The sequence below is a fragment of the Halyomorpha halys genome, unplaced genomic scaffold (assembly GCF_000696795.3).
Source record: "Halyomorpha halys isolate HHAL.00 unplaced genomic scaffold, Hhal_1.1 Scaffold943.1, whole genome shotgun sequence".
Lineage (NCBI taxonomy): Eukaryota > Metazoa > Arthropoda > Insecta > Hemiptera > Pentatomidae > Halyomorpha > Halyomorpha halys.
Window position 1 is genome coordinate 154,297 of NW_027114150.1, and position 25,142 is coordinate 179,438.

Below are 25,142 nucleotides of genomic sequence, written 5' to 3' on the forward strand. Positions count from 1 at the left end.
ATAAAATTATAAATCACAGACAATCAGTCATAACAGTCTGAAAAGAAAAGGTTTTTATTTTTTTTTTAATTGAAACCCTACACCAAAATTTTATTCAGTTTACTTAAAATTTAAATTTCCACCTGTCAAATAACTGTTACAAATCAAGATTTCTTATAAAAATTTAATTTATCTACTTGAAATGTTCCAGTAATATTTTTTTAATAAAGACTTTCTAAAAGTGGATATTTTAATGGAAAATTCCTCATTTAAAGTCAGACCAAAATGATCAAACACGCAAAAGAAAAATGGATAAAGAATATATATTAAATAATGAACAAACCATTAATTCTAAAACTGATTCCAAGCTATCACAAAAAAATATGTGAATAGATAAATAAAATGCATATTTAACTAAATTAGTACTAATACAAAATAAATGCATTAATTGATGTAGGGAAATAATCAAAAAATAGCCCGAAAGCTTCAACTATGTAGGAAATGAAAATAATAAAGAAAATACTGGAAGTAAAAAATTGATAAATTAAAAAAAAAAATTAACAAAGTTACAAGGTTACTTCCATAAATAGGTTAGGTCAAAAATAACTGCTATTACCACTTGAACTACCATTAGACAGTTGGAGCTGAAAATGCATTGTAGAAATTTTTCATTACCATAATATTTCCCCTTGCATATATATGCCAAATAAAAATCTGTGAAAGTAATAAGACTCTGGAGCACTCAGTAAAAGAAATGAAAAATAGATTTTTAAGTAATAAAATTTTAAATACATAAGTGATATATGCAATATGGTGGTACAAAAATTTTCATAAATAAAAACTCCTTCAACAGGAATTGTTTAGAAGAAAAAGATTTTTTAAAGACAATATATTCATGCAAGATGATTGATTACAACTCACATCATATATCAACTTTTATTATAAAGGTAGTGAAAAAGTGATGACTGACATCTTAAGCCTTTAAAATCACAACAAATGTTACTTTATATCTACCAATACTGTTGTAAAGAAAAATAAAATTGAGGTAGAAATATGGCAACACAAAATAAAAGGAAATTATAACCATTAAAAAACAATAATATTAAGACTGTCAATATTATAAAAAGGCTATTAGGAAAAAATAACAGAACAAATTTATTATGCTTAGTTTTATGTATTATAATAAAACTTATAGATGGAACGATCTCTTGTTTAAGAAAAACTGCCAAATTCATTAACTGATAACCTGTAATGTAAATGGTTCACCAACATATTTGTTTAAATATTCAATATTTAGAAAAAATCTCAAACTAGGTACCGCATTTTCGTGCAATTGTATATTTTGTTACCTAACTTCAAATTAAACCAAACTTCGGCAGAAATTGAATCATGCAAAGGCATTAAAAAAACACTAATGTTATATTGTAGAAAATTGTGTGTTTTGAGGTTTTTCTAAAATTTTGCACGTTTTGAGTTTTTCCTGGAGAAAACTGCATGTTTTACTCTTTGATTAGTTCTCTCTTGCCAAATTTGATTTTTATAGCATACAATTCCATGTATTAATGCTATAAACTAAACAATAAAGTTAATTATTACAGAATTCACGTGCTTTAAACACATTTAGAGTTTTTACTGCACTATTTTGCATAATTTGGGTTTTTTTACGAAAAAAAATTTGGTCTCTACAAATAAACTATAATTTATTTCAAACGGGTCACCAACATATTTTAATATAATATTCAACATGATTCGTTGTAATACTTGATTGATTTCTAAACAGTCACTGATCCTTCAAATTTTTTAATCTTTGTCCAAAGTTTTAACCATAAGTTAGAATGGCTTTTCTTATCATGAATTTTTATCCATTAATAATTTTTTTAATATAAATACGCTTTCTTTAATTACTATTTGAAATGAAACACCAAAGATCTAAATCCAAACTTTTAGTGGACAATGTTTATGATTGATAATATAATATAATAATTATAATGGATCCAGCAAACACAATATATAACAGTAGAATTCATAGCCTTAAAAATTTTAACCCTTGAAGTTGCATCTTTTGTAAATATTTCTAACACAATTTAATAGAATAATTATAATCTTAAGTAAAACTAGAACCTTAGCTTACGCAAATATGTTTTATTCACAACTAGCATACTAAACAATACTACACCAATCCTATCATAAACATCAAGTTAAGGAAGAAATCTTAATCTCAGCTTAATTTTATAGAAAATATTAAAACCAGGACAACTTCAATTTAGATATAAACAATATTATGTACACATAATTACAAATTATATCAAATAAAATAACTAGAAAATTGAGTATATTAAAATAATTATAAAATATGAGCATCAAAATTCATGTTTATATTATTATTTTAATATACTTAATTTACTCAATTCTCAAAAACTCTTGGAAGAAATTTAATGTTGAACGTTTTTGATTTTAAACAAAGTACTTATCTCAAAAATTTTATTTGCACGAGAATAATACAAGTATATAATATATTTATCATGATGAGAAAATAGTTGACTGTGGATAATAAATATGAAGTTGGAGGGTGCGGTCAGAATATAACACAAATAAGTTATTTCTTGAAGAAGTTTGTCGGGGGGTGCGGTCAGCAAAGAACAACAATGAGTATTAACTTACTCACAATGTAATTCAGATATAAGCCACTCACTATTTTTCATTGTTTGTCATAATGTTCAATTTGTAGATTCCATTTATTTATTTAATTTTTCAATTTTTTAGACACTACTTGCATATCTTATATTATACATATCTTCTTACCTACATGATATTATATTTCATCTGTCACTGTTTTCAATTTACTACCATACAATTCCACAAATATCAATCAATTAAAATTTTGTACTATTCAATTATCAGTTATCATTTTTTATCATTTATGATTTAATTCAATATTTTTTATAATTCTAAATTTGTTTGTATACTATTCCTTTTCAATTGTATGTTACTCTAAATGTTGTTGTTATCTCTTTTGTTCTATAGCCCTGATGAAGACCTGAAACTCAGGTCAAAACGTCGGCATAAAATAAATAAATATGGTTTTGTTTATTTATGTTGTTCTTTGCTGACCGCACCCCCCGACAAACTTCTTCAAGCATTAATCTACGGTCAACTATCTACACCTCAAATAAGTTATTTCAACTTATTTGTGTTATATTCTGACCGCACCCCCAACTATCTTCTCCTTGTATAAATATTTATCATATAAAATTAATGGGAATAATGATTTTTAATTAAATACTTTAGTAAAAGTGATATTCTAAGCTAATAACATAAAATTACTAAATTATTAATGTCTTATTTTCAAATTTATATTCACATTAGATGTTTTAAAGTCAATATAATAATAATAATTAGACAATATTAACATTGATTTCAAAGAATATGAGATAAAAGTTCATAACGAAACTTGGACTAATGGAATTGAATTTATACTTAAAAATGAGATTTTATTATATAATGTTCAAGATAGACTCACTTTGAAGAGAAAGGACAACTAAATTAAGAATGTCATAAATGGGAAACCCAAACTAACTGGATCAAATATATCGCATTTTTAGTTAAAATGGTTAATGTTAACTTCAACAAAATTAGTAATGGAGCATAGATGGCCAAATAAAATTAACCAAGACCTACATTTACTCTAGACATGCAATTTCAACTAGAATACGTTTTCATTATTTTGCTTAAAATATTTACCCTCATCTGGCTTTGTTGGAAGAGATGTTGAAGGTAAATCTCGTTCAAAAGATTCAGCCTTTTCAACTACAGGTTTCTCCTTTAAATCATAATATTATAGTGAATAAATTGACGAAACCAAAAGAAGTCAATAATAAAAAAAATCAACTATCGTATACTTACTTTTTTCCTGATTTGTTTTACAGATAAACCAGTAGAAGTAAGTTCAAATTTAGCAACGTTGTCATAAACTGGAGCATCCTGATTTGGAATTGGAATATCTTGAGCATAAAGAGCACTAAGAGGATCAAAGTTACTTGAGAGTGGATTTAATTTTTCATCTTTTTCTTCTTTATCACCCATTACATTGCTATTGATCTAAATCATTACTAAAAGTACAGAAAGAATTCAAATTTTATAATGTTGCATTAATCTAAAAGAATGATTCTTTCACTGAACGTGATTAAACATGAATTCTAATTTAAATTATGATCATACATAATCAATAACCAACATGACTGTTTTTTTGGAAGTTAATAACTTAAAAGTATGCCATTAAAACAGTTTGAAAAGTAAACCTTACTATAACCAACCATCAGCTGAAATGAAGTCTTCACTTAGTTCTCTTTTCAATCACTAGGGACGCCAGTCATTGGAGCCAAAACCACTTCCTGCTTTCAGTCTGTTAATAATTAATTATTAATTTACCACTTGTAAAGATTAGGTCTCGATTTGAAAAAAAAAATAGTACTAATTTAAATTTACAACAAAAAAATAATGATTTAATTTGTTTGTTTTAATTTCTTCTAGATTTGCTTGAAGTTAAATAAAATGCAAAATATGAAACAGTTATATGAATAATAATATAAATATATCTTTGATTAATTGCAGAGTTTAAAATAATTATGTATTTAATTATAATTTTAAAAATTTTGTTAAAATTTAATTTGTTATTCTAACCATCATTTTCAATTATGATTAAAATTTTTGAGTCTTAAAACTTAGCAATTGGCATCCTTTATTCAACTCTGGCATGTCAGGTTTTAAGTTTTTATCTGGATTTCTTGGGTACTTCCAAATAATGCTTATTCATAAGCCCTTTATAAAATAATGTTTTGATTTTTATGTAAATGAATTTTTTGTGTGTTCATATTTAACTTTTATAAAGTCTAAGTGAACTTTTCAAATATAAATCATTTTTTAGCTCTAAAAATTTTTTGATTAAAAAAAAATGAATTTGCTACCATCAGCTAAGATATCTCGACTTCAGCCAAGTAATAGTTAATTAATTTTGTTATAATCATTATCATGAATGAAATTGTCTTTGATAACATTATTATGTTATTAATTTTATCTTAATGATTGCTAAACGAAAAGATTTGCATAGAGACCTTCATTCACAATGTCTATCTGAATGAGATTCTGACTCCATTAACTATTTTTTAAAAATAAGCTGTTTAAGTTAATACAATATTATTTTAAGACATTGTATGATTGGTATCCTACAATACTGAGAGCTTAATTGTATTGAAAATTTAATTGTAAAATAGACATTAATATTCAAAATACTAGAATAATATATAATTTAAGATATTTTAATATCACATTATTTGAAAAATACCTAATTTATAATTCTATTTTTTGTTTTGTTTTTTAGACGGTGCTTCAACAACGAGGTTCATGTTTTGGTGCAAGTTGATTAAACAACGTTATAAATCAAGGTATAACTTTACTAAAATCATTCCATGACAAACAAAAAAATTGGATATTAAACCTGGCAATTTCTGATTAAGATTATTTTCAAAGCTAAAAAAAAATTAACAATTAGTCGAGATATTCTTCTTTTACAAACTTTTCTAACACTTCTGTCCTATGAAATGGAATAGCATTTAGCTGCAAGATTTTTTTGTTATATAATTTATATAGTTTTTCTCTGTAATAATAAGCTGTCACTGTTAGTTAATTATAAATTCTCAATATTTTCAGAATGTTCAATAAAGGTTCTTGCAAATGTCGGTTTAGATTTTTGAATGAAAAAAAACTTGCAAGATTACTTATTAATTTTATAAAAAATGGTTGGAATAGTTGTTCTAAAATTTCTTATTAAATTAATTTTAGTTCATTACCTTGCTGAATCTCAGTTTGCAAGATTACTTTTATAAAATTGTAATATTAAATTTGAGCAAAGTAAAATTCATAAATTCAAATACTTTATATTTAAATCTAATTATAGATAATTTGTAAATTATTATTTTTAATTTTAGGTGGTTATATAAAGAAGAGCTAGGGTGGCGTTGGTGAGGGGGTCTGCGACGGCTGTCATGCCGTTCATTGAAGACGATCTTCTCTGGTCTCCACCTGAATCTGAAAATAAGATGGTCGATTTATCACAGTGCCTTGTAAGACAATATATACATATATTTATATATTTTTTTTTTAGTTCCTATTTAATCTGTAACAAAAAATCAAATTGTTAATTTAATCAATCACTAGTGTAAAAACATATTGTCATATTACTGTTCTATAAATTATAAGTATTATTCTTTATTAAAAAAAAAATGTGTTTGTGTTTAAGTTAAATAAGTTTAACTTAATCTTTGCTAATGATTTCCCCTCCAGTTGAATTATTGAATTAACAGATGTAGCAAAGCTAAATGTATATAGCTTTGTTTGGCAAACAAATATTTAATGTACCTATCTTAAATATATTTATTCATAAAATTTACTGGTTACATGAAGTTTCATAATAATTACTATCAGACACTAATTATTAATTTTTCATTGTTTTATGATAAAGTGATCACTTGATAATGTTAAAGTTTGTTTTATTGAAAAATAATATTTTTCTCATTGCAAAGACAGTAGTAAACGTTCCTTTCAAAGACTTTTTATAAAGTCCAATTATGATTGCTGTAACCACTATGGCTGAATCTGATCCCGCACTTAGGTATTTTAGGAAATAAAAAGTCTACTCTCTCAATCCCTTATTGTGTGGTTGCCTTTTCTGGATTGAGAGGACTGGCATTCTGGCATATCTATAATGGATTAAAAATCAAATTTACAAAGTAATATTGATGTCAGGACAGTTGATTTTTTGTGTCATGGAAAGAAATAATTTTGTCCTGAAGATAAAGTATAAACCTTAACTATCCTTCAATATCAGTAAATTTTTTCATGAGTAAATCTTCAATATTGTTTGAAAATTCCATCCACCCTCTATTATGAAACTTTATAAAGCTTTAAATAAATTCTCAAATAACAAGAAGAAGTGCCCATTCCATTATTTAATAATTACTTATTTATGAAAGAATTTAATGACTAAAACTGTTTATACTTATATATTTTGTGCTTACACATACAGTGTATGTTTATTTATTTATTTATAATTTTATGATTACATTTATGTATGTATTGTTTTGAAGGATGGAGGAGGAGGTCTAGGAGAACTCTCTCAGACAGATTTAACAGGACTTGTTAGTGGTATAGATGAAGAGGAAGATATTTTCAAACAACTAGACAGCTCGTTTGAATTGGAACAGTTTTTTGATTTTTATGAAGAGGGAAAGGTGATATATAAATTTTATTTTATTTTGATCTCTATCCGCTAGCACAATAACTTATGTTTTGGTACATTAAATTTTAAATTAATTTGTTAGATACCTTATTTAATATGGATTAGTTCCTGTGTAGAGTTGGTTATATAGATTTCATACTCTATAGAAAAATATTAACTGGCAGACCTTCAATTTGTTTTATTATATTTTCCAAGGAACTTATTTCCCTATTTTCTTTTTGTGAATAAGACATTAGGGTTAATATGTTCTGTAATGATTAGTTTATTTGATAACTAATTTCATCTCCTTTTGCCTCTGTCGTGGTCTGGAATCAACATGAATTGTAAAATATGGGTACTTTTACTTAACTAAAATGGTAAAATAATATGCTCCTTCAGTTCATCTTAAGAGCTGGGCATGTGCACTTGAAGCTATTAGGAAAAATTGAACAGTAAAGCTGTTGACCAAGAGAAAATATTCACTTTTACAAAAATCATTTAAAGGAGTGGCCAGGATTTTACTTTGGAGGAGACCATATATTTTTTGTATACTTTCCCTATGTTTGGACTAGATTAATTAAGAAATATCTAATTGGGGCACCGCATCTCTAAACACACTAGAATATTGATTTTTTATTGTAAATTAAAAATAAAAATCATCAAATGGTCAGAGGGGTTATTGCCAATCATAAGTTGTGTGAAAGAATATACATTGGGTACTGGAAAATTCTGTGTTTATCAATTAACTTTGTAGTGAAAGTCATGAAAATGGTTGAAATATAATAGAACATCCCCTATATGGTCAATATTATCTTCAATATATTGCACAATAATTGATATTGTACATTATATTGAACATTTGTTGACCATTTTGAATGATTATGCAATTTTTTTGTATCAATCATATAGAGTTTTATTTTTATTTTACAATATGATAAATATTACTCCATTGGACATAATTCACCTTATTGATACAGTTCATCTTAGATAATATAGTTTTATAGATAAAGGCAGACAAGCAGGAATAGCATCTTGCATTTTAGTAACCATTTTTAGATTTTCAGATATAATCATTCTCTAGTTCACTTTCTTTTCAGTTTATTTAACAAATTTTCCTGAATGTATTCATTCTATTTTTTTTAACTATTCCTTCACCCGCCTGCACTTATTATTTTTTTTCTCTTTTGAATCTATTACTGATACAATGGCCACTCTTGCTTCCTTTTTATCTCGCATTTTGACTTCCAAAATATTAATTGTGAACTAACTGATTAGCAGGCAATATTACGCCTCATGAGGATTTTCCTAACAATATTACTGTGCAATATATTGATGATAGTTGTTCAGGGGCTACATTATAGCAAAATTTAGGGTTTTTTCAGTTAATTTTTTTAAATTATAAATCTTTTTGATTGATAGTTCAGCTATTCAGATAGGTAAAAAAATATCTGTAGATATTCTTTTCTGTATTTTTTATTCGAAAACTTTATTTTTTTAAATTATCTTAATTCAAATTGTGTGTATAAATCTTATATATTATTATATTAGGGTAAATTAAAATTCTTCAGCTTGGTGCTGGCAAGTTGATTCTGATACTTTTTATTTAATAATTTTAAAATTTTAAATTATTAAAAACTAAAAAGTTGCTTTATTGATGTGTAAATAGTATTTTGTTGAGGATTGACTTTAGCTATTATGTTGGTGCCTTGTTATTAGTTAGATTTAATGAAGTCAAACTTGATTTTGAAATACTATTTTATTTATAAATAATTGACTGTATTATTTCAAATTATGAAGAAGATGGTGAGAGGTACAGTCAATGGAAATAAAAAACAGTTAACAACTACTTATTTGCTCCACTTTGTAGAGCTTCATCCGGACTGTTCCAGTTAATAGTTTTCAAAACTTTGACAGAAAATCTGAAATATAAAGAGTTTATACTTCCAATTCTCTGTCAAAGTTTCAAAAACTCTCAACTGGAACAGCTCTGATGAAGGTCTACAAAGTGGAGCGAAACATTGCAAATAAACAGTTGTTAACTATTTTTTGTTTCCTTTGACAGCACCCTTGACCATCTTCATCATAATTTGAAATACAATTTTGTTTAGCAGTTGATTTTTCGGGGCAAAATAGGAGGTTTCAAAGATTTTTTTGGGGATCAGTGGTCAAGAAGGTTTTATTAACTCTAGACAAAATGATTAAAATATCAACAAGATATGCTGATTAAATATAAATCAATCTTTGTTTATTTATTTTGGTTTAACGTCCTTATATAATCTAATTAGGTCAGGAAGGATAAATTGTCTAACAGGTAACTAATCAAGTTTAGCCAGAGTGAAAAAGTTGATATTTATGCACAACCTTGCTTTTTCATGGTTCACCTCAAATTGAATTTGAATCTATACTCTTGGTCATCATGGCTTCACAATGATCTTTAAAACCATATTTTTCTGATACTGGTTAGGGTGGAATATTTTTCCACTCCCACCACCCCAATACAGTTGTTATTACTGTTGATATTGAAAATTTTTGAAAGTTCTAAGATCACAGTAATGCATGAGGTGGTCCGAATTCAAAGGTTAGTCATTTATACAAAGTGACCACTTGCTGGTGGGTTTGGTTCCAATTCTGAGTGAATGGGCTTGGAAATAATCTTCTCCTACTATAAGTCTAAAATTGGTTTCAAAATCTTTCCTCGGTGAGTTCATAGGCAATACTTTTTCAAGGAGTCCCCATCTTTTTCCTTCAACCCTGCTTTTTCATTCCTGAGTTTTTATATCTAGTTTCTATTTTTTCTGGAAGAATAATATGAAATCGTATACAGACAAAAGTGTGTACATTTCTTTTTCCAGTTAGTTTTCTTCATCACTGTCTGCAAAGTGGCTTGGTATTCAGGCCACTTTTTTCGAAAAAGGTCACTTTTTGAAAGCTCTAAACTGCTAAAAATTATATGATGTTCTTCATTGGAGTAGTGAGGATTCTCTCATATCCTGCTAACAGAAAGATTGCTTTTACTTCAGCCTTAAAATTTGTATGCTTCCTGGTTGACTTGCTTTTCCTTCAAAACTCAGTGAAGACCAATATCCAAATCCATCTATTTTTAGAGTTCTATCGGCAGACCCATCGGTGCATACATACAGTACCCGGAACCTTAGATAATTTTCTTCTAACATTACTTTCACTTTGTGCTAGATTTTCCTCTTCATATTTGAAAAATAATTGTTTTCAAGGCTAAAAATTGCAATTTTTAAAGGAAATTTGATAAAATAGGGCATAAATGTCTCTTTTCTTCGGCAGTCTTAGTTATTTCACCTATTATTGTACCTGCAGTTGTGAAAAGCTATTTTTGTTTTTATAATCTAGTCACCACTTATTCTATTGTTTTTGTTGTTATTGTTGATGAGATTGGAAAACTTATATCTGTCAACTTTAGTAAGTTCAAATTTTTTAGGTATTTTTTCCCTTGTATTGTCATTGATCTAAGAACCATTGGCATAGAAATGGCTATGATAGATGTAGATATTTATAAAAACTGTTTTTTACTGTAATATTCTAAATTTATGTTTGTAGTTTATTGGTAATTAGCTAAGTTAAATTATGTTTCTTATTATTATTTGATGATTTAAAATATTTAAAAAAATATATATTTTTTATATTTTAGCCATTTTATTTGTTATGTAGAAGATAAAATAAAAATGTGAATAATAATTATTTTTTTTATGCCGTTATAATAATTACTTATTTAAGACAAATGGATCTTTTAATTTTTGTTTAAATTAACCTTATGGTAAATCCTTGCAAGTATTCTTACATTTATCTTTTTCATTACATTTTTACTCACTATTTTTTGTGTTTTCAGGAAGAGAACAATAATAGTTTAATAGGTGGTAGCAATAAAAATTCGGCAACTGTAGCGCTGTTGCAGGAATTGCAGCGGAGTCAAGCGAATGCGAGAAAGTTCAATATAGCTGCAGCCAATCCTCTTTTAGCTGGTTTGTATCGTTCTATTGATAGAGGCGTATATTAAGCTATTATGGCTTATTTTTAAATTTGTGCTTACTATATCAACACTTGACAATTTAAAAAATAACTAAAAATAATGCCCTTAGTTTGAAAATAAATAAACTAAAATAAGCTTTTTTAAATAATGAGTTAATGTCACTGTACGATAGTTCCATATATTTACATACCATTGTACCTGCATCTAAACACTAGATTATTTTTCTTTAGGATATGTTAGTAGAATAATTAATGCATATTTAATTGATAATTATACAATTATTTCTTGCTTCAGCTACTGTTACACCACATTAATCTGTTGTACATATTAATGGTGTATTAAAACTAACTGGAATGTATTTTTAACTCTATTAAAATAAAAATCAGTCTAGATTACGAATATTTTATAAAATTTGAAATTTTTAGTACTTTTTTTTTCGTTTTAAATCATTTTATTTCAAGAATTAGACAAGATGTAGGTTTTTATTTTCCTTTATGTTTCAGTACTCAAAGTATATTGTCGTATGTCATTTCACTACAATAAAAAAAGAACATAAATATATTTTAGAATAATATTCTGGAAAAAAAATTATGAATAACGTTAGATTAGAATTTGTATAAAATTGTGGTGACTTGAAATTTTTATGAAGAAAATCCTATAAATTTTTTCTCTAATAGTTAAAATAATATATTTTTCAAAAATCATAGTCTATATATTATCAGCAAATGTGTGAAACCATGTAACTATCAAATCCAAACTTTTTAGGAAAGACAAGAAACATTTTTAATATTTAATTTTCATCATATTGTCAAATTTTTTTGTTCAGTAATTTTTTTTCGTGTACCAATAAGTGATTTTGTAAAGAAATAAACAGTTGATGATTGTGCATAAAATAATTCTAACTCAAAATCTTCAACTGAACCTCTTATTAGACTTGCATGGTTTCACACTTTTACCAACAATATAAATCGTTCTTATTGCTATTGTTGCTTGTAGCTTAGATTATTCAAAAAGTAATATGCTAGAAAACATATTTTTCTATTGCTTTTAAAAATATATACTCCTTGCTTACTATTCCCAATCGGGCAAACTTGGTCATACAGATGGCAGTGCAGTATTTCTTTTGACTTTTTTCCTCCTTGTCTTGCTTCATTCAATTTTTTTATAACTTGATTGGGGCTTACTCTACAAAGAGAGTTGAGCTACTTTTTCTTGGGATTTGGTTTTATTCCCAACTTTATTTTGGATCATATCCAACTGTGAATTTGCAATCAATATAGAGAGATACTTCATCTCTACCGGAGTAACACTAATCTGGTTTCTCTATGAACTGAATATTAGAAATCTCCTTGTCTATTTTATCATCCATGCAAATATGGATTCAAGGTAAGTGGAATTATTTAAGAATTCTAATTCCTCTCCATAGCATGTAATATGGTGGATTTCTTTGGGTCTTCTCATTACTTTAACATATCTGTATATGTTCCCTTTGTAATCGGCTCTTCTTTCAATAAGTGCTTGTTATCTGCATGCGCCATTACTGGAGCTGTGATATTTTGTATGATTTTTTAAATCATAAATTTTTTTATTTTATTTATTTTTTATCTACATATTGGGAACAGGGCTTATATATCATCTTTCTTGTCTCTTCTTTCTATCAAAATTTTTTTGACCATGTATCATATATTCTTACAATGAAATATGATCAAATACAAGTTACTTTCAGTTACTGGTAAATTATCTTAAAGTCTTCCTGTCTTTTCTGAAACCATTCATATAAAAGATGCTATCCCAGGATTTCTTCCTGGGCCAAAACCTGCTGGTTTTCCTTCCAGACTCTTTCCTATGAAGTTTTTATTGCTCTTCCCTCTCCCCTTTATAATTGTATGTACTTAAACTATATATTTTATGTGTACAATTTATGTATTATAAATTATATACATAGGAAGATATAGGGACCTTTTGTACCTGTAATTATTATTTTCTTTCTTCTTTGAGAAGAAACTGGCCCTCACTGAAAGGAAAATATTTTTCTGAAAGCTAAGATAAAAAATGCTTAAATATTACATCAGATTGGATAGATTAGATCTTTTAACTAAAATTCACTTACTTGAGGACATACCTTCTCATATACACAGTAAAATTCATCCTACATAAGTGATACCATAGACAATGTTGTTACGTTTTTCATTTTTTTAGGTATGCAAACAAAAATCCTTCTTATTAGACTAACTTAACTGGCAATCAAAAATAAAAATTTATTGTTTTGAAGGAAGCTTATATAACATTAAATTTGAGCCAAATTTTCATTAATACACCTAATGGCTTCTTAGTGGATTTTTAAATACTTTAGTACTTGTTGGTTCTAAATTGTATGGATCTTGTTTCTAGCCATAGTCGTGGGATCATATTACATACTTTAATTACCTTTAAATATTGCTGTTAGCTTGGTAAGAATGGAAAATTCATTCATTTCTTTTTGTACATATCATCCAGCTATTTAGTTATATAATTAAAATATATTGTACAATTACTTCTCATTAATCCAAAATAAGTCTAGTGTAAAATTCTTGGACTAATCAATAATTTTAGTATTATTGCAATTCATTGAAACAGTAATTGAGCATAAACTAGATGAAAACTACTTACAAATGATTTAAAATGTTACAAAAATTTTACTTTAGCTGTACTTAGTTGGCTTATCAGTAGCATGCATTTATTATTAAGTAATTCATTTTCAATTTTCCAATTAAAATATTATCTTGTTTCTTTTTTTATTTAAGAATAGTTCAACACAATGTAGTGAATTAGTAGTTAGGAATTTTATATTTTCAATAGTTATATTCATCTGATTTTAGTGTATTTTGAAATTAAATGTGGATTTTTATAGGTTTTATTAGCATGCAGGACTACGACCAACTTCTTCAATTTTTCACATATCAGTATCAATAATCTTTGAGAGTAAATAATCAATTTAATTATAATTTGTATGTTAAACATTATAAAAAAAAAACATAGGGGGTGAAATGAAAACAAAATTTTAAAATTATTCATTTGAATGTCAAAGTATTATTGGAACATCTATCCCAAAAAAAAAAAATGGCATCAAACATTATTATATAAAAAAATTGTATTACTTCATTAATACAATTTTTCCCTTTAAAAAAAAAAATATTAAAAATGATAATTTTATTTATTTTTTTTAAATAAAGTTAAAATTTATTTTACAAAAATATTCACTTTAAGCGAAAACTTACATATGCCAATTATCCTTCTTTATTATTTTAAATGAAAATCCGAAACATTTCATCCACCTAAAAATAGTGCATTACTGTGTTTATATAAAACATTTTTATAATTAAGATAAGTAATTAATTTATTTAGTCTAATAACAAAAACCGATTGACAACTTTACCTAATAAATAAATAAAAGTTATACAGTCCTATTTTAAGAAAGAAAAAAACATATCATATTTATTTTCATTATAAGATCAAGTGTTATGTTATATTTTCTTATTCAGTTGAACAGACTTGGGCTTAAATTAATTTGAATAATGCATAATAAATGTATTCGCTGTTTCTAAGTTTGAAAATAATGCAAAATAATAATCATGAATAATAACTTATGATGTTAATTAGATATTTTGGAACAGAAAATTAGAAATATATTCATAAACAACTTTTTAATATTTATGAATAAACTTTGAAACCGAAAAATTCAAAGAATATACATTTTTTCAAACATATTTTTTATACCTCACCAAGAATTAAAACATATATAGCTCTCTGGTCAAAGTTAATCAATAATAATATTTTTGCCAAATTAAGCCATCTTCCGTATTAAATTTCTTCTTTTAAATCATATGATTTTATTTTCCTCTTTTAAAGATAGTTAACCTATCAATATATATATATATATATAAATAGTTGACAGTATAATTTAGTATATGAGGAAGAGGGTCAGGGTTGCAGTAAAAAAAGAACTAAATAGTTTTCAACTATTTATTGTCTGATGATTTGCCCCACTTTGTAGGGCTGTTCAAGATGATAGGCTAAACAGACAGACTATCTTAGCCTATCGTCTTGACCAGCCCTACAAAGTGGGCCGAAACGTCGGAAAATTAATAGTTGAAAACTATTTTGCTCTTTTTTGACTGCAACCCTGACCATCTTCTTCATATCTATTAATATTAATATTTCAAGTATTAATCTAAAAGAAAAAAATTTTAATACTAAGTCTATATATTCATGATGGCCATGTTTTGAATGGGACAGTCCAGTTATTTAATTATATATTCCAAAAATATTTCGTTTTTTCTCAAAAATTGTCAAGTTTTTGAACTTTATTCTTATTACCAGTAAGTTTTAACAATGTCATAAATTTATTAATGAGCAGTTATGATATCTCATTTGATTTTATTTTAAAAATTTGTTGAATTTGCAATGTGTCATCTGGGTATAATTCCAGCAGTTGAATGATTATATTCTATAATGAATAACATTTGTTCTGTTAAAAATTCCTATCCAAATCTCCCTTTCTGGATTCCCCAATAATTCCACTGTCCCATTTCGGGCCGAAGTCTATCGATGTAGCCACCCTACATATATACTGGTCTAAGAGTAATGGTTTTCTTACCTTTCAATTGAAAATTGCTATATAAAAGTCAGAAATCATTGTCTAATTATTAGTTCTAAATTGTTTTTAACCAAAATTAAAAAAAGTAATTCAATGAACCCAAGAATTGTTATATAGATATCTATGGAATGATTAATAAAGGATATGAATAACAAATTAAAAGCAATCATTCCTTTCAGATAGAATACATTTTAATTCAAATGATGCCCAAGTCTGCTGTTGAGTAATAAATGCAATAAATTAGCTATAAGAGTTTTCTAGTTCATCAAATTATGATTTAATTCATTAAAAAAATAAAGTAAAGTAAATAAAATCAACTGAAAAATCATAATTTTTGTGGGCTAGGGAATGGATTAAAGTAAGGTTATAAAACAAATATCTAGTAGGCTTTTTCTTATTCAGGTATTCATAAATCTAGTAAAAGAAGTCATCAAATTTTATTTGATATTTAAAAATTTTCTTGAATATTGTCACTATCATTTTATTTAGCAATGCTAGTTAGTTAAAGGTTATTAATTTATTAGCCTTTTTTCATAGATCTTTGTGATATCATATTATTCATTTTATGCTTCAGTAATTATATTGAGATTATTAGTTGGAGTTATATCTTCAGGCAATAGTTAGAAACTGTTACATCCGTAAATAAAATTTCTGGCTGAATATTCACTTGTGAAAAAGCAATGACAAGCAGGGAAGGATCCAAGGAGGGTTAGCACTTAGAACAGTGTGCACTGGGGGATCCCGTGATTTAAAAAAATTATGTAAATTATTTACACATTTGAAATGAATTTCTAGTTTTATACTGCCCCTGGACTGTGTCTTACTCTTGGGAGGTTATTCCATACTTGACAGAATCCCTGATGATCTCCCCCCTACCAATCAAGAAGGGCCCCACAATATCATTTAGTTTGATAGTTGAGAATATACTTTTACATAGTTTGTAATTTTATTTACCTTACAAAACCTTTCAAGATTGATAAGAAAAAGCCACTAGAGTGATTTTTTTTTTTAGAATACCAAGTTAAAATTAAGCTCTTAAAAATTGAAGTATACTTGGCTTCTAGAATTTAAGATTCCAAGTGATATTTAAATAATTCTGTTTTCAAACATATCATTGAATATTTTTTTGAACGAATACTCTTTTATTTAAGAGCTGAATTTTTCTTGGACTCCTCCTCAGGTTGTCTGCAATTTAATTAAAAGACAGCAGCAAGTTTGTTAAAGCTAAGAGGATGGAGAATGATATTAGACAGCCTGCTCCCTGTATTGTCTGTGGCTATTGTTACAGAGAAATTGGCTGCACCTGGACCGACGGTGGTAGATCAGCAGTTTCCGAGGATCAAAACTGAACCAGACTCCAGACAAGGTAGGTCGAGTTTGAATTTTATATTTCTTGTTAACGAACACTTGTTATTTGATAACATTAAACAATATTGAAGTCAATTTATTCATGTGATTTTATTAATCTTTTTACTGGTGATTTTTAACTCTCCTAATGTCAAAATTAAAAAAAAAAAAAAACATTCAATTTAAAGACTTATCATAAAGTGCACAAAAACACTTTTTATCATTTTTCGGGATATCAAATTTAATAATTAGAGATGAGAAATAAGAATAGAACATTAATTTTGTAATATATAAGAAGATGGTCAGGGTTGCGGTCAAAGTGAAACAAAAATAGTTTACAACTATTTATTTTCCGACGTTTCGCCCCACTTTGCAGGGCTTCATCAGGGCTAAAAAGATACAAAATGATACAATCTTTTAGTATCTTTTTAGCCCTGATGAAGCCCTGCAAAGTGGGGCAAAACGTCGGAAAATAAATAGTTGTAAACTATTTTTGTTTCACTTTGACTGCAACCCTGACCATCTTCTTATATATCAATTCTTACGGTCAACTATATATAAATATATATAATTTTGTAATAAAGTGTAAACATCTGCTGATTCTTTTACAGAATTATTAATCATCCATTTTGCATCCATTATGCAAAACCGCTAAAACTCAAAAATTAAGTAGCTGATTGCCACTTTAAAAGTGTAATAATTTCCAAAAAAAACTAAGGGTTTAAAATAAATACTGCTTTACAAAATACCTTTTTCAATTAAAATTTCTCAATGGAAGGATTTTTATAAAAGGTAAAGAACATATTTAGGTTAGTTATCTTACTCAAAGTGGCCCAATAACCCGTTACCAAATCAGGGTCTCTTCAATTAGTTTGTCTCAATCATGAGCTGTTTCCTTCCAGCTGCAGGCTTTGAGTATGTATCTTATCACTATGTCCTCTCAATGAAGCCTAGGTGTTCCAGCTATTCATGTTCTGTATAAATTTTTAGTTTAAACATTTCGGTGCCATCCATTCAATAATAAATATTAACATTTTCCTTTGTTAAGTTCCAAGCTTCATAGCTGTAATTAAGGATAGGGTGAATTAATAATTTACTTAAAAGAAGTTAGGTAATTTTTGCAAGGAAGTTTTATTGAAATGTCTCCAAAATCCAAAGGAACATCCATTGGAAACAGCTATTCTTGTTATCTCTTCTTTCACATTCGCAGCAACATTCATTTGATATCCCAAGTTAATAAACTTGTTACCATTCGCAAAAATTTTTTTTTCTACACTGCAGGAAGTAGACTTTTATGCCATTTTCCCTCTCGCAGCCCAATATAAGTTTACTTTTGCCCTTAGTTGGTTCGCAACCAGCTGAATATCTTCCAGACCAATACATGTCAAAAGATGGTCTCCATCCATGTCTCCCATGTTGCATAGAGGACATTTTGGTTAATCTACAATGCCTGTTTGATGGAGATTTTTGGAGCAGATCGTGTCCTGTTACTAGGCAAAAACAAACCACTCCCTCAGCTCCACTAGGATTTTTTTAATCTTATTCAGTAGGCTCTTCCATTTCTTTCCTTCCGCTTGAACTTTGTGTCTAGGACTTGTCCTGTCCTTACAATAACAATTTAAAATAATTGATTACACTGTTCTGTAGTAAAGTGGTTGAACAGGCTGGTTCTGCACAACCAAGCCTAGCCAACTTGTCAGCTTGTTTATTGCCATACATACCAACATGGCCTGGTATCCACTGCAGAGCTATAATCCATCCTCTTTTCTTCATAATAACAGCCATATTCCTGCAGTTTTCTTCTGTGGGTGACTCTGCTTTTTTTTTTTTTTTTTTTGTTTTTTTTTCCGGCCAAGACTCCCATTGGAGTCCTATACTGCCTAACCGTGGTTGGGGGTCAAAGTTCTTCATTTTGTGGGACCACCACTCAATGAAAAAAGTCAACTTCCCAGGCCGGATACGAACCGGCACCGCCAATAGACATCAAATTGGTAAGACTGTGTCTTAACCACTGAGCTATGGGTGGCCCTGACTCTGCTGTTGATAATTTTTGTATTATGACTTGGGAGTCACTGAAGATTACAGTGTTGTCATCACTTTCAATAGTGGCTTCCATTGCAAAGCAAATCGACATTCCTTGTTATAATACTCACATCCAGCTCCAATGGGAAATGACAGTTTAAAGTTGCTTCAGTACACACCTGCTCCAGCTCACTTGTTAATACCGGACGCAGACCCATCGGTATAAATGTGTAGCCATTGCTGTATGGGATATAGCTCATAAATTGTATTTAGTGCAGCAGCTCAGGTACAGTGAAATCTTTCTTTTTCCGACAACATGCCAGTGTGTGTCGCCAGTAGACCAGCGGAATTGTGCTTTGGCATGTAGGAGATGCTTATATTCTGCCTTTCTTCATTTGGTAGGACCCAGTAGTTACCATTTGGGCCCTTCTCAAATGAAAAAGCTCCAATCCTATCTTGTTTCCCATTATAATATTTAGTATTATTTTCATTAATTGCAAGTCCCAATCATCTTATGAACCTTCAAGAGCAATAAAAGCCTCTGAGACAACTCTGAAGGATCTTCCTACTATGTCTGAATCCTCTGAATAAAGAAGGTTTTGTACAATCTTATTAAGTGTAGTCCTGGAATTGTCAATACGTGAGTCTCTCACTGCTTTCTTCATAGCAAGAATAAAGAAGAGGAAGGCAAGGTGATCTTCAAAAATTACTCTCTTCTAATAATTAGAAAAATTAAAGATCTGATACAACCAAATATATTATTGAATCATTTATTATCTTGAGAAGATATTACGAGAGAAACCCCATTCTTTTCCACATTCTGATCCATAAGATATTTTGATAGAAAATATCTGTTTTTATTTTGTTTGTTTTTTTCTATATCGTATTCAGAGTTTGTATTTTATTTTGAAGTGAAACTATCAAAACAAAATCAAATTAACCTGCATTATTTCATTCATGTTTAAAATATTGTTATTTTAAAACTAAAATAATTAAATAATGAAATTGAACTTTCCTATCTCTGAAAAACCAAATCTTTTTTTTTTTTTTATTTTAATGTATTTTCTCCATTATTTTTCATCTTATTTCTTAATTTAAAAATATATTGTCATTGTTGTTTGAATCTTTTTAAAACTGATTTAGTTAAAGAGTAGTTTTTCCGTAAAAAAAAAAAAAAAAAAAAATATATTAGAGAAGGGTCATGTTCAATAAAATTTATAGAAATGAAACTATTCCATGTTTTTCCTTTAAAACACTATTTAAACCAAAATAAAGAGAATAATAGCAAGAACAAATTTATTTGGTTTTAGTTGCCAAAAAGAATAAGAAGAGGGTTAAACAAATATTTGTGACTAAAGCTGTAATTTTTTTTATTATATACGATTATTCTTATTTCATTAAAATGCTGAGAATCTAAGTGGATGTTGGGGAAAGATTTGTCCCCTAACTCTATCTTCACCATTGTTCTTTATAAAAAAAATAAATATAATTTAGATTCAATCAAACATTTTAATCAATCGAATTATCCATTGCTATTTAACAGGACATATATATTCTATCCATGAAATTTTGTGAGTCATTTTTACTTAGATGAATTTTCAAGTTTTCTTGTAATACTAATTTTTTTTCTTGTGAAAAGATACTTTTGAAAATGAGCTGCTGTAACCGTCGGTAAAGTGGAAACCCCAGTGTTCAATGGATAATGAGCTCTTGAGGGGAATGAATGGCTTTAGTTTTAGATTGGCAAGGTCTCTCAAGGAAGGCTTTGTCCACAAGATTTCCTGCTTCATTCATACTGCTTCATCACTTACAATTCTTTCGTCGAGAGTACTTGTTACTTTTTTAATTCCGCGAATGCTCTTTACCTGATTTTTACGGTAAAAATAAACGAATCTCTATTACTATTTATTCGCTTAAATATTTTTTGATTATTTTTCGATGGATGAAAATGAAACATAATAATTTCAAACCGGAAGAATTTGGAATAAAATGACAAGTTTTGTAAAAAGAAGAGAAACAATAAATTACTACTATTATGTTCTCTTTGCAGAATAATGTAGACAAATTTGAACATAAAAAAAATATATGTGTATACATATATATGATCAAAATAAATTCCATAACCAGGTGGTGATGATAAATTCAGAAATAATAAAGATTAACTAGAAGAATATTATAAAAATAAAATTTTATCCTAAAATAAAGCAATAATCCTGAATTAAATTTATTTATTTATATATTTATTTATTTTTTAATATTACGATTAATTATATAATCAGAAGAATTAGACATATTTCTCCCTGGTAAAAAAAAAAAAAATGGTTTTATTGATAAAAATCTCTTTTCACTTTCTATTTTTACAGTATAAATATATTTATAAAAACTATTTATTTTATTTCCATAAGGTATTTCTAATCAATAGATTTTTAAAGTAAAGTTAACATCGGAGAATACATTTTTTTTCTTTGACTATTTGTTTTTTTTAACCACTATTCAATAAATTTTGGTAATTTAAATTTTTTTTTCATTCTGAATACAACCCTGATAGATATATTTTGAGCTGCGATTTCAGAGTAAAAGTTTTGAGAACATTGAGAATAATAAAAAAAAAAAAATTAACAGCATTTTTTTTATAAAACAAACCTATATGAAGCCAGTAGAAAAAAAAAAAAAATTGCTTTGCCTATCCACACACAAAATAAAATCCAATTAAAGTCACATTTTATTTAGCGAAGTTATTCTTACTTATTTTATTGTACTTTGTAGTCCAGATGTTTCTTTTCTGGAAATTATATAGCCCTTACAATTCTTTGGTTATCATAAATAAGGAGCCTATTAGATATAGAAGATGACAAAATTTTGAAGGGTAATTTTTTTGCACCCATTGGTCTTTACACTTGTAGTAAATTAACTGAAAGTTCAAAAACTTTTCTCTAAATACCATTTATGATTCTCCTTAGGTACTGGACATAAAAAAGTAGTATACTTTAAATTTATATAACAAATGAACAGATATTTGTATTTTTGTAACTATCGATCTGTAGCTTTTGATGAATTTTTCATTGTCAAATCATCTTATCCAATAATAAATAACACCATAATAAATTGAATATTACATAAATTGTAGAATTAAAATAAAAATATAAATAATAATAAAGTTGAAATTGAAATATTACTAATATCGTAATATTTCAATTTTTAGTTTTTTTTTGTTTTTGTTTTTTTTGAACCCTCTAAAACAGAAATAAAAAGTGGTAGAACGCCTGACTATACAATTCAGTTTTAGTTATTAGAAGTTAATCGTCATTTAATATTCTTTCATTATTTGTATTTGTTGATTTCTGTATACTTTCTTTATACTATATGTCCAAGCAAAGCTCATTTTTTATTTACTGTAATGTTATTCTGAATGGACTTGTCTCAGAATAAGTAAAGAATATTATTATTTACTGAATTTCAGAAATTATTTTAAAATTTCAGTATTTATGGTGATGGCCACATCTGAAAACATTTGATTATTGCTGCTCTCTTGTGGTGAAAATAAAAACTACGTTCCTGGTGCTCACATTTTAAATGTAACCAATTGTTATACATTTCAATGATTTCTTTTATTTCTTTTAGGAAAAGAATATTAAATTCAGAGTATCATTAAATATATACATGTATAATATATATTTAACAACATTTAGAAAATGTCCATAGTCAATAAATGTTAGAGTTCTGAATAATTTTGAGGATTAATCAGAGATTTTGAACAAATATAATAAATACTAAGAAAATATTTAGATTAGCTATTATTAATTAATTTTGTCTGCTCATAGCTCTAATATTTCAATATATTTATAATAGATATATTTTATTTTCACCATCTGGTCTTCACAATTTTATAATTCATTATAATAAAAAAAATCAAAGTGAAATAAATATTTTATCCTTCTATCCGGTCTTCAGATTAAAAACATAGTACTGCTTGATTTATTTATTTTTATTTAATTTGAAAATTTAACATTTAGAAGAAAATATTTTCTCTCAATTAGCTTAATGCTCTTTTTATGATTCATTTTTACTTTAACAATTTGATTCGAGACAATGTACTTTTATTTAATAAAATATCCAAACAAATTAATTTATACACACAATTCACTATTTATTGGTATATAATGTTATTTATCAGTTTGTATTTTATGATTTTTTTTATTCTTCTAATCTACTTCCAGGTCAATAAAATACAATTGTTCTTAATTCATTTATTTTTATCTTGTAAATGACCAAACTAAGCATGAATAATATAATATATAATATATAAATATGTAATGATTCATTAAATGGATTAATGAATACATTTATGAAAAATAAATGAATTAAGCAGAGTTCAGACATAAAGGCAGGATAGAAGGATAAAAAAAAAATATTTTACTTTGATTTTTATTATTCACTACTATTTGTTTTTGAAGACTAAAAGCAAAATACTGAAAAATTTGTGAATGACAATGTTGAATTCCGAGGATCACAAGGGGGGGGGAGGTGATCTGTGATTGCGTAGCCAAATTTAAAATATCTGGTATGTCCACTCTTAACGACTTTCTTTACTGCTTTGGCTTTTCAGACCAGTACTATAATTATTATAGGTTTTTTTTTTTATTAATGTCTTGGAGAACTTGATTATCTTTCAAACAAACTTATGTAATGTTTGAGGGGATTTAGTTGTTGAATAATTTCAAAAACTAATAAAATTTAAACGGGTTTCTATGAGAACAACCCCTTAATATTTTCAAAAACTGGTACAAAGTCCAATCATTTTTAATATATACAGATCTGATTAAATTTAATTTTTTTATTTAGTGAATATTATTATCTTCCAAGTGTTGATTTATTTAATTTCCCATAAAGTTTTTGAGTTATGAGCAAATCAAGTTTAATTTTCTTCATAATTTACTTTTTTTGTGTTTTTGATAGGGATTTTTTTCTAGTCACGATAAATTAAAGGATTTCAAAGAGAAAACTTTATGCAAGTTTCAAAGTGATTCGAAATTACTTTATATTTGTCCTCTACCTTCATAAATAAGCAAGATATGGGAATATGAGACATATCATCGGCTGCCATTTTGTTTCATAATGGTGAATAATAATGATGAATTCAGAGGATCATTTGTAGATCCTGTCTCTAATGCAAAATATGAAAAAAAAATATTGGCACAGTAGTTTTATAGAAAAACCACGGAAGAAGGGCGAACGTGTTTTTATTTTATTATTCGAACTTTAATCGTAAAGCCAAACAACAAAACAAGAATCATACAAAAATGTAATAATGCAAATGAAAAATAGATTTAATATGATATTTGAAATAGTCCACTTCAGACCCACTTATCTAAGAAGAGTAGTATAGGATTTTGTTTTGATTCTTTCTCTTATCTTTATGCAGTTTTAGTTCTAGAATATTTTATTGGTTTTTTTTTCGCTTGGGTATAAACCGTTCGTTAAACCCTTGCTAAACTGCTTGGACTATTAATATTAACGGTAGTTAACCTAATGTTAGTGGGATAATAGAGCACGTACGAATGAACGAACGAATTTCTATCCTCTGACGTTGCGGAAAATAATCAGAGGTTGTCTCGTTTGCCATTGTTTGTCTTTAAGTCATTCACAGTTGTTTAAATATAACTATCCCCCTTTTTTTGTATGTATATATATATGTACATACATACATACACAGCTTCAACTACAAAATGAGAATGCAATATAAATAAAAAATATATCGTTTCCCATTTCTGAGCCCCCTCCTTTACCACTTACTGTTTTTTTTTTTTCTGATCTTGAAATCTTGCTGTAAGATATGGAGGAAGTCAAAATAAAATTAATTTTTTTTTCTTTTAAATATCTTTTTA

At 27.2% G+C, this 25,142-nt stretch overlaps 2 protein-coding genes across 4 annotated transcripts in view; one reads left to right on the forward strand and one right to left on the reverse strand.

Moving 5' to 3' along the window:
* The window catches only part of Lsm11 (U6 snRNA-associated Sm-like protein LSm11), a 64,021-nt gene extending 58,053 nt beyond the window's left edge, over nucleotides 1-5,968 (reverse strand). Inside the window, exons 1-4 of one of the 3 annotated variants that reach the window (XM_014431067.3) lie at nucleotides 5,826-5,968; nucleotides 4,293-4,381; nucleotides 3,883-4,088; nucleotides 3,721-3,799 (exon numbers count right to left, since the gene is read on the reverse strand). In XM_014431067.3, coding sequence (XP_014286553.1) covers nucleotides 3,721-3,799; nucleotides 3,883-4,062 — 259 coding nt within the window. In that variant the 5' untranslated portion in view covers nucleotides 4,063-4,088; nucleotides 4,293-4,381; nucleotides 5,826-5,968. The other 2 variants (XM_014431068.3, XM_014431069.2) reach the window with 2 other exon arrangements.
* Eip74EF (Ecdysone-induced protein E74) overlaps nucleotides 5,964-25,142 on the forward strand; it is a gene marked incomplete in the record, with an annotated part of 327,885 nt that continues 308,706 nt past the window's right edge. The window contains 4 exon segments of the mRNA XM_067051390.1: nucleotides 5,964-6,098; nucleotides 7,122-7,265; nucleotides 11,112-11,244; nucleotides 17,177-17,254. Of these exon segments, the coding sequence (XP_066907491.1) occupies nucleotides 6,021-6,098; nucleotides 7,122-7,265; nucleotides 11,112-11,244; nucleotides 17,177-17,254 (433 nt within the window).